General features: G+C 35.1%; 1 protein-coding gene across 1 annotated transcript; it reads right to left on the minus strand.

Annotated features, from left to right (window-relative positions):
• Positions 1–270: 270 nt before the first annotated feature.
• On the minus strand, positions 271–1,137 carry LOC115970385. The gene has a single exon (XM_031090024.1). It carries the CDS (start codon positions 1,135–1,137, stop codon positions 271–273), a length of 867 nt encoding a protein of 288 aa, XP_030945884.1.
• Positions 1,138–9,837: the final 8,700 nt, after the last annotated feature.

Raw genomic sequence — 9,837 nt, forward strand, 5'->3', positions numbered from 1 at the left:
TATTACTTGTATCTAAGTTTTACCATTCTATTATATACTCATTGATGTGAGTACTCCAAGGGTGTAGACTATAGTGAGCGCTTCATGCAATTCTATATAAGTGCATTTGTAAATTTAGATCAAAATATCATTATGTTTTATTTTTATTGCATGTGACATTATCTAAAGTTCCTTATTTGACAATAAAAACTTTACCGATTAAGCTAATGTAAAAATCACAAATGACTTCATTTTTTATTTTTATTTTTGATGGCAAGACTAAAAACTTTATTAATTCACTGGAATAGCATTTACATCATGGATAAGAGCATGTTCTAAAAAACAAGGAAACTCTTCAATCCAAGTACAATAATCATCAATGCCCTTGACATATTTTGCTAAAAGATGAGCTGGTCTATTTCCTTCGTGCCGAATATGGGAGAACTCGACATAACGAAACTCTGAGCAAGCAGTTTGCACACCAAGAATCACTGCATCAACTGAAGGAGGAGGTGTTGACAAGCCCTGAAGCGCCCGGTACACATTCAATGAGTCACCTTCCAATATAATATCACGCACGCCTATATCTTTTGCAAATTGTAATCCCATCTCCGCAGCCTTTGCTTCAGCTTCTGCAGCGCCCAACGAAGCATGGAATTTTCTGCTCAAAGCTGCTACTACAGCTCCTTTTTCATCCCTTATGATAGCTCCAAAACCCATTGCCTTCAGGTCTGAGAATATTGCCCCATCCACATTCAGCTTATACACCAAACCTTGTGGAGGGGCCCATGTTGACTGTTGAGGTCTTGGCGTGCATGTGCTTGTGTCAGTACCCAAAACCGCATAGTATTCTTCCAGGAATTGTACTGCCTTCTGAAACAGAGTCAACCTAGATTTGCGTTGCCCATCCAATCTAACCTCATTCTGATTTCCCCATAACGCCCAAGCACACGTCGTAACTTTGGCAACCATTTCCGATGTACTGTCCTCCTCCATAAGCAAGCCCCACATAATATCCTTAAAGCTACAGTCACGATCCGGTTCAAAAGGCAAAGCTAGCTTAGAACTCTCCCACATCTCACGTGCAAACTTGCATGTCCAAAAACAGTGATTCGAATTTTCTGACGCCAACTTGCAACCATCACATACATCTTCCATTAACACCCGTCGCCAAACTAAGTTTGCTTTTGTAGGCAATATATCCCGGCAAGCTCTCCAGGTGAAATGTTTGATTTTTTGAGATGTAGCAAGCTCCCATATCTTCCTCTAGAACTTCCTATTTTGCCTATCATCAGAGCACAACCCACTTCCCACCCCTTTTGACATTTCCACTGCCACCCAATACACACTTCGTACCGTAAAGACACCATTAGAACTACATGCCCAAACCTGCTTGTCTGCTGGGAGATGCGCACTCAGAGGAATACTTTTTATAACCTCTGCTTCATGTGGTAGAAACAGAGCATCAACCACTTCTGTTTTCCAGCTTGCATTCTCCTTATCAATCAACTCACTCACCATTGTTTGACCATGCAAAAACATTCTAGGAGAGGTGACTTTGTAAGTGGAGGGCGTTGGCAGCCATTTGTCTCCTCAGACCCATACATGCTCCCTATTTCCAATCCTCCATCGCAGACCCTGTTTCACAATTGTCTGTGCTGCCATGATACTGTGCCATGTGTAAGATGGATTATTACCCAGAAAGGCCTGAGAAAACTCACAGTGCAGAAAATACTTGGCCTTGAGCACTCTGTACACAAGGGTGTCATGTCAATTTTGAAGCTACCAACCCTGTTTTGCCAAAAGAGCTAGATTAAATTCTTTTAACTTCTTAAATCCCAGACCCCCTTCTGCCTTAGGAGAACACAGTTTATCCCAGCTCAGCCACGCCATCTTCTTCTCATCCTGCCTTTGGCCCCACTAGAAATTCCGAATCAAACCAGTAAGCTCCGCACAAAGAGAGTCAGGTACTTTAAAGCAACTCATAGTATAAGTTGGTATAGCTTGAGCCACAACTTTGATTAAAACCTCCTTTCCAGCCTTAGACAACAGTTTTTATTTCCAACCGGCTAGCTTTTTCTTTAGCTTCTCTTTGATGTCATTGAATGTGTTCCTCTTACGTCTACCTACCAAAGACGGCAATTCCAAGTATTTTTCATTCAGCTTAATCACCTGAGCACCAAACTTTACTTTAATCTCCTCTTGAATTTGTCTTGGCGTATTGCTACTAAAAAATAGCGATGTTTTTGCTCGGTTCAGTTGCTGACTAGATGCACTCTCATAGACCTATAAAACTCTTTGAAGAGCATTGCACTCCTCTAGAAAAGCTCTACAAAAAATAAAGCTATCATCAGCGAAAAAAAGATGAGACAATTTAGGGCCATTTCGACAAACCGCTACCCCTCCCAATTGACCATAGTCCACTGTCTTCTTTATAAGTGCTGATAATCCCTCTGCACATAAAAGAAAGAGATATGGAGATAGAGGATCTCCTTGTCGGATTCCTCTGCTAGGGGTGACACTCCCACGTGGTTTGCCATTAATCTTGAAGGAGTAGGTGACTGATGTAACACATCTCATGATTAAAGCTCTCCATTTGTCATCAAAACCCAGTTTCTACATTACCTTCTCCAGCAACACCACTTAACCCTATCGTAGGCTTTACTCATGTCCAGTTTTAGAGTCATCTCACCAATTTTGCTATTTTTCTTCTGACTGATATGGTGCATCGTTTCAAAAGCTACAAGAACATTATCAGTGATCAACCTGCCGTGCACAAATGCACTTTGGGTGTCACTGATAATTGAAGGAAGAATCTTCTTCATCCTGTTAGCAATAGCTTTGGAAGCAATTTTATACACCACATTGCATAAGCTAATTGGCCTAAAATCAGTATTCTTTTTGGCTCTTTACATTTAGGAATAAGCACCACATGAGTTTCATTAAAGTTTGGGGGAACAATACCTGAGTTTAGAAAATCCAAAACTGTCCTTGTGACCTCTTCTCCCACCTTAGGCCAAAAGTGCTGGAAGAACAATGGAGGCATGCTATCAGGATCGGGCGCTTTTAAGGGGTACATCTGTTTTAGGGCCCGTGACACTTCACAAACACTAAAATCTTTAGTGAGGTTTTGATTCATGGTCAGGCTCACCTTGTGTTGAACAGCTTCTAAAATTTCAAAAAAATCCATAGGGTTGTTAGATTGAAAAAGGCTTCTGTAATAATCCACCACAATGCTCTCCACCTGAGACTCATCTTCCTGCCATTGCCCATTTTCATCCAATAGGCCCTCAATAAAATTCTTCCTAAAGCGAGATGACGCTTTCTCATGGAAAAATCTTGTGTTCCTATCACCATTTTGTAACCAGTTGATGCGAGATCTTTGCAATCACATGGCATCCTCCTTTTCTAACCAACAATTTAGATCAACCCGAGTTGCTTTCATAGACCGTATATTCTCCAGAGACATAGGTTGTCTTTCTAGCCATTCTAAATGCTTTTGCAAATCAGCAATAGTTTTTCCCACGTGGCCAAACTCCACCTTATTCCAATCCTCCAATCTAGCCCTACAACGGTCCAAGCATGACATCAATGAAAAATCTGAGGCAATGGCCTTACCTTCATCCCAAGCTTCATGGACAATCTCTTCACATCTAGGTTCCTTTAGCCACATTGACTCGAACCTAAACACCCGGCCCATTTTTCGCATTCGCCTCCTCCTTACCATGTGCAATGATAATGGAGAGTGATCCGAGGCTGCGGAGGTGAGGTGGAAGAGTTTAGCTTCCAGAAATAGATCCATCCACCCATTCGTAGCAAGTGCTCTATCCAGTCGTTCTCTGATTTGAACTCCAGCAGCAGTTTGATACAGCCATGTGAACTTTGGACCAGTATAGCCCAAATCTTTAAGACTGCACCAGTTTATTGTGTCCACAAAGTTACCCATTTGTTGCCGTGGCCTGTCACTACCACCTTCTTTCTCAAAAACACTTGTAATCTCATTAAAGTCACCAATAACTAACCATGGCAAATCTGATGTTTTACTAAGGTATCTAAGTTTTCTCCATGATTCAGGTCTTTTATTTGTGTCTGGATCACCGTAGAACCCAGTCAGGTGCCACCAGCCTACCTCTCCTCTACCATGCACCAATGCATCTATATGAGATTGAGAATAAGTTTGAATATCAAGTTTTATACCTTCCTTCCAAAATAAAGCCAACCCACCACTTTTCCCTTCACTCGGCACAAATGACTTCATTTTGCTTGTTAACTTTCATACTTCTCGGGAGTACCCCTTTAATATACTCTTTTAGTTTTGATTCATATATTGTATATTGTGGCCTGTGGCCTGTGGGACACCATGTTAATGGCAGTCCTTCTGTATATATCCCATTCAAATTCAAAAATAAAATAAAAAAAAAGAAGAGAGAAGAAATTAAGAACACTGCAAATGTTTTCCTTTAACTAAAAAGGAGATCGGCTCATGCCTGTGCACGGAATTGATGAGATTGGGATTGGGGTGACCTTGATTTCAGTTTCAACCTTCTGTCTGGCTTGGCAGTGGCCAGGGACACTACAAATGTAGTAGAAGCTATTAGGCCAATCGAGGGTAATTAAGTCGAAGCCTGAAAAATAGATGGCAATTGGAGATGTGATGTGTTGCATGACAGGAAATCTTAGTTTTTCTTTTTAGAAGCAAAGGAAGACAGGAAATCTTAGTTGACTCACTTGCAACACAATATTGTGGAATAATTGATGGTTGAACCAAAATACTATATGTGACAAAAAAAAAAAATTTATTCAAGGATAAATACATTAAAAATAAATTAAATAACACACACAAACACAAGTAGGGGCGGAGCTATGCAATTGGGTGGGGGGCCCATGACCCCTCCAAAATTTTGAAATTTTTTTAAATATATATAATTATTTTAATAAGAGTTGGCCCTTCAAATATTTGAATTAGTCTAATGATGCTTTTATAAAAAATAATTGATCTAATAATTATAGAGATATAATTTTATTTTTTGCAATTGTATTTTTTATTGTAAAATGTGCTCTTATATCTGTTAAATATTTGATAAAGTTTGGTAATAAATATGTTTAAATTTATCTTTTTCAGCCTGTTATGTGGCAATTAGCAAGTTATTGACTTATTAAAAAAAATATTGTCACTAAAACTACATATGAAATATCTCTTTAGTTACCACATAATGGGTTACAGCAAGATAGCTTCAAATATGTTCGGAGCTTAACTTATTTTCTCCAAGTTTTGGATCATTCGTGTTTTTTAAAATTTCATTAGTTCAATTAAAAGATTTTTTACTTACTTTAGTATAAAATTTGATAATTTGTATTGAAAATGAATCTTTTTATAAGAATTTCGCTATGAAAATGGTAAAAATGAATTTTATTTTATGAAAGATCGCCATCAAACATAATTTTGATTGAAAATACTAAGTTTTTTTTTTGGTGTGTATATATATATAACTTATCAAATAAAAAGTGTGTGTATATTTATGTGTATATATAATAAAAAAAGTGTATATACATATATGTGTTTTTGGGGTTATCTTGATAAATATATTAGTACCATACAACTTGGCCTCTCAAACAAAAATTCATGGCTCTGCCCTGAACACAAGCTATAAGTCCAGTAATAAGCACAACAAATCAGGTCAATAATTATAAATAAAAATAAATTGCATCTCCAGCATTACTTAAAATAAATTGCTTCTCAATACCTGTTCAATTAATTAGTAACCGAGGATGACAATACAAGATTGACGAAATAGGACTATAATAACACGAGGTAATGTGCAAAATAGTTGTGCAAAAGAATTGTATATAGTTAGTTAGGCAACGTTTGAAACAATAAAGGAAAGTAGCATCTCGAGTTTTAGAAAATCGAGTTCAAAAGACTCGCTTTGCGATTGTGTAAGTGCCACATAGATCTCGATTCTTTAAGACTCGAGTTTTATGCAAAAAAAATTTCACCTATAGTGGCGTTTTTAAGCCTTACAGTGACGTTTTAAAACCCTATAGCGACGTTTTTGTTCAATTTATGCAAATCGAGTCTTTAAAACTCGATTTTCAGCTTGATTTTTTCCCACTTTAAATTAATCCACTTACAAATCGAGACTTAAAAACTCGAGTTTTATCTTGGAACTCGAGTTTTAGACACTCGAGATGCTAATTTTCAACATTATTTTGAAACGTGACAACTAACTAAATTTTTTAATATTTATTGTTATTTAGAAAAAAAATTCATAATAACACCATTTGATTTTGACAGATACACATGAAAAGGTAAAACAAGAAATGTTTAAAGTAGCTACGAGTAATAAGGATCCGGAGAGTCAAAGATAAACTAGCTTTCATCAAAAAGGAAGTTAAAACAACAAACACGTGAACAGCTAGAGAAGAATAGAACACGAAATTTCCTACCATTAGCATGATGTATATCCCAATCAACAATCAAAATCCTCTTAATAATTCCCAACCTGGCTATCACATAAAAAGAAATAAATAGATTATAAACTCAAAAATACAGATTTCTAACCCTTTACTGATTTAGGTCTAGTACTAGACCCCTGACCCTGTAACACACACACACACACATATATATATATATATATGGAAATAAATCATCAAAAATCCCCATTAAAAAAAATCATCAAAGATTACATTCTCAATTCACAAATAACTTTCCATATATGCCAGAGAATACCGCTAACCTTTTTTTTTTTTTTTTTGAAGAAACAAACACACACACAAGGGAGAGGGAAAGAAATAGAATACCACTAACCTAGTGGTGCAAATTCAGGAAAGAAAATATTACCTTGCAAATCTTAGCATTATGATATAAGTTGCCCATGTAAAGGTTTGTTTAATTACACCAATATAAATCACCAACCTTATTGCACCATTTTTTTTTTTTTAAATTCATAATAGTTTCTCTCATGGCTTTGGTTAAGAATGTGATGGTTTTGTTCTTCTTTTTGGCTCTTATTGAGGTCAGTTTTGGTGTTGTGTTTGAGGTGGGTGACTTTCGAGGATGGACTAACGATAGCAATATTGATTACAAGAGTTGGGCTTCAACTAAGGAGTTCCGCGTTGGGGACACCATTCGTAAGCTCTTCTTGTCTCTCTTTTTATTTATCACTGTTTTCAATATCAGGCTTTATCTATTGAATGATTGATTATATTGGAGAATTGTGTTTTCTTTCTCTCTAGATCTACATCTTATTATAATAGGGGGCAAAAAAAAAAAGCATCAAATTAAAGAGAAAAAATACAATATATATTACTTATTTAGAGGAAGAAGATGAAAAATATGTAAAATGAATCAAATAAATTATGAAGTATTTTCTCTTGATTCCAGTATCTTTTCACAATCTCAATTTTTTTATGAGCTTGAGAGAAAAATTTTACATTTTTTTTGCCTTTTAATATGTGTGTGGGCTCATGGGAAGGAAGAAAGAGGGAGCTAGAATCAAATAATAGGTTTATAACCTTTTTGTCTCTTTTCAATTTATTCCTTCACTCTCATTCCTAAAATTTTGTTCTTTTTTTGTTTTATATACTTGGGTTTTCTTGTTAATATATTGTACGTGGTCTATACTATTTGTATTATCAAATAATCAATGATTAGTGGCCGAGGCAGTGGGGTAGGGGTAGGGAGTAGGACCGTAAACGAATTGAGCTTTGTCAAGTAAAGCATATTCAAGCTTGATTGATCAGGAAAAGTAAAAAACTCAAACTTGGCTCAAGCTCATGACAAGCTTAAAAATAGTGTTTGAGCTTGAACTTGTGAGAAAGCCAAAAAGCTTGAGCTTGGCTTGGCTTGGCTTGATTAATTAGTTAAGCCAAGCTTAAGCTTAATATCAAACTCAAACTCGAGCTCGACTTAAGCTTTTGAGCTTGAAATCTAAAAAAATTACAGTATCAAATGTTTAAATCTCTAAAATTAAGAAAAAGAAAAAGAAAATAGTATACTCATTTTATCATACATCTAGTCCAACTTATGATTAGCCATTATTCAAATTAAAAATTTACATAATTAAATTCATTCATTTATCATTTCTTGTCTACAGCTTCAACAATTATTCAAAATACAATTTTTACATTCATGTTAGACGTTGAAGAACTAAAAAAATACTTGTTTGTAACTATTATGAATGAGAAAGTACTAACATGTTTCACAATTTTACTTTAAATGATTGATAAGGAAGGATCATATGTGGCCTATGTAATTAATTAGTTTATTTTTAAATGTAACTATAATCTAAAGTGGTTCTTGGTTAGTTTAGAGGGAAGAAAAAAAAATTAAGGTAATATCTAATGATCTCATTTTGGTCATGTCATTATTAAGATATGTATAATGAGTATATTTAGCTAACACATATAAACTTATAAATGAATCTATGCTTGAATAGTTTTGTATCAAGCCTAATAGCTCACGAGCTTATTCATGAACAAATTTTTTTGCTTGGGATCAGCTTGTTTATTAAATGAGCTTTAAACTAAGGCTCAAGCTTAACTTATTTATAAACAAACAAACATGAATAAGTTTTTAATTAAGCCGAGCCCGAGTTGTTTATGATTGATTTAGTTCATTTACAACCCTAGGAAGGGGAAAACACTCCCCACCAAATATACCTCTTATTCCTCTTATATAATTGAACCGCATAACCTCTTTTTGATATGTGTGTGGTATAACTTCTTAATTATTTTGTAGATTTTCTTTTTGCTGAATCTTTTTCTATAGATTTGAATCTATTAGCTTTATGCCTAGCTAGATAGTTTTAGTAGTATTTTCAACACATTCACAATAGAGTGATTAAATCTTTACATTGGTAGCCAAGTTATCGCAATCCTCTTCTTTTCATGTGAACAAACATTCGACACTGAAAGAAAGAAAGCAACCAAATAGATAAATGCATAGCACCAAGGTTTGTCTCTAAGTATGAACTTAGGAAGCAGATTAAAGGAAGCCCTATATTTAGGGGCTATATAATCTATTGGGAAAATGCTAAAGGTGCAAACTTTTTTACAAAATGTTAATGTGATAAGTGATTATTGGTAAATAAAAAAAAATGTTGTTATTAATAGGTTCAAATGAGAACCAATTAGAAGTTGGCCACAATAATAATTTGTAAAAATATTATAAAATAGTTTGTAACTATAGCACCTTCAGGGATTTAATTTGGTAGTTTCACTCACATACAGCCTTTTAAAGTTTGACTCTAATTATAAAAATTAGAAAAAGTCAAAGGTCTTGGGAGCAAATTAATGTGATAAAAAAAATTCCTTCTTACATTAATCCAAGATGCAACATGAACAATTCGTGCAATCATGTTCTCCGTGAAATTGTTTGACAAACAAAACATATATATATATATATATATATATATAAGCCATGAGTGACACATTGAAATTGTAAGAATAGAAGTTTGATAGCACGTAATAAGATAACAATAGATCATGCCCAAAAGAGACGTTAATATTAGGGTATTTGGTAGGTATTTGAAAATTCCTTCTATTTTTTATTTATTTTTTTTAATGTCAAAACTTTCTTAGTAAATCAACATTTAGATACATGCTAATTGTAAATTGTTATTGGCTCCTCTTCAAATGCAGGTTTCGTGTACAACCCCATAGAAAACAATGTGATGTTAGTGACCTATGAGAATTTCAAGTCATGCAACTCAACTGACCCAAAATTTGTTCGTATCTCTGGGAATGACTCTTTGCCCATTACGAAACCTGGTCACTACTACTATATCTGTGGCGTCCCGGGCCACTGCGAGGTTGGTCAGAAGGTAGACATCAGGGTTCCTAAAACTTCAACAAGTC

The sequence above is a fragment of the Quercus lobata genome, chromosome 12 (genome assembly GCF_001633185.2).
Source record: "Quercus lobata isolate SW786 chromosome 12, ValleyOak3.0 Primary Assembly, whole genome shotgun sequence".
NCBI classification, from domain to species: domain Eukaryota; kingdom Viridiplantae; phylum Streptophyta; class Magnoliopsida; order Fagales; family Fagaceae; genus Quercus; species Quercus lobata.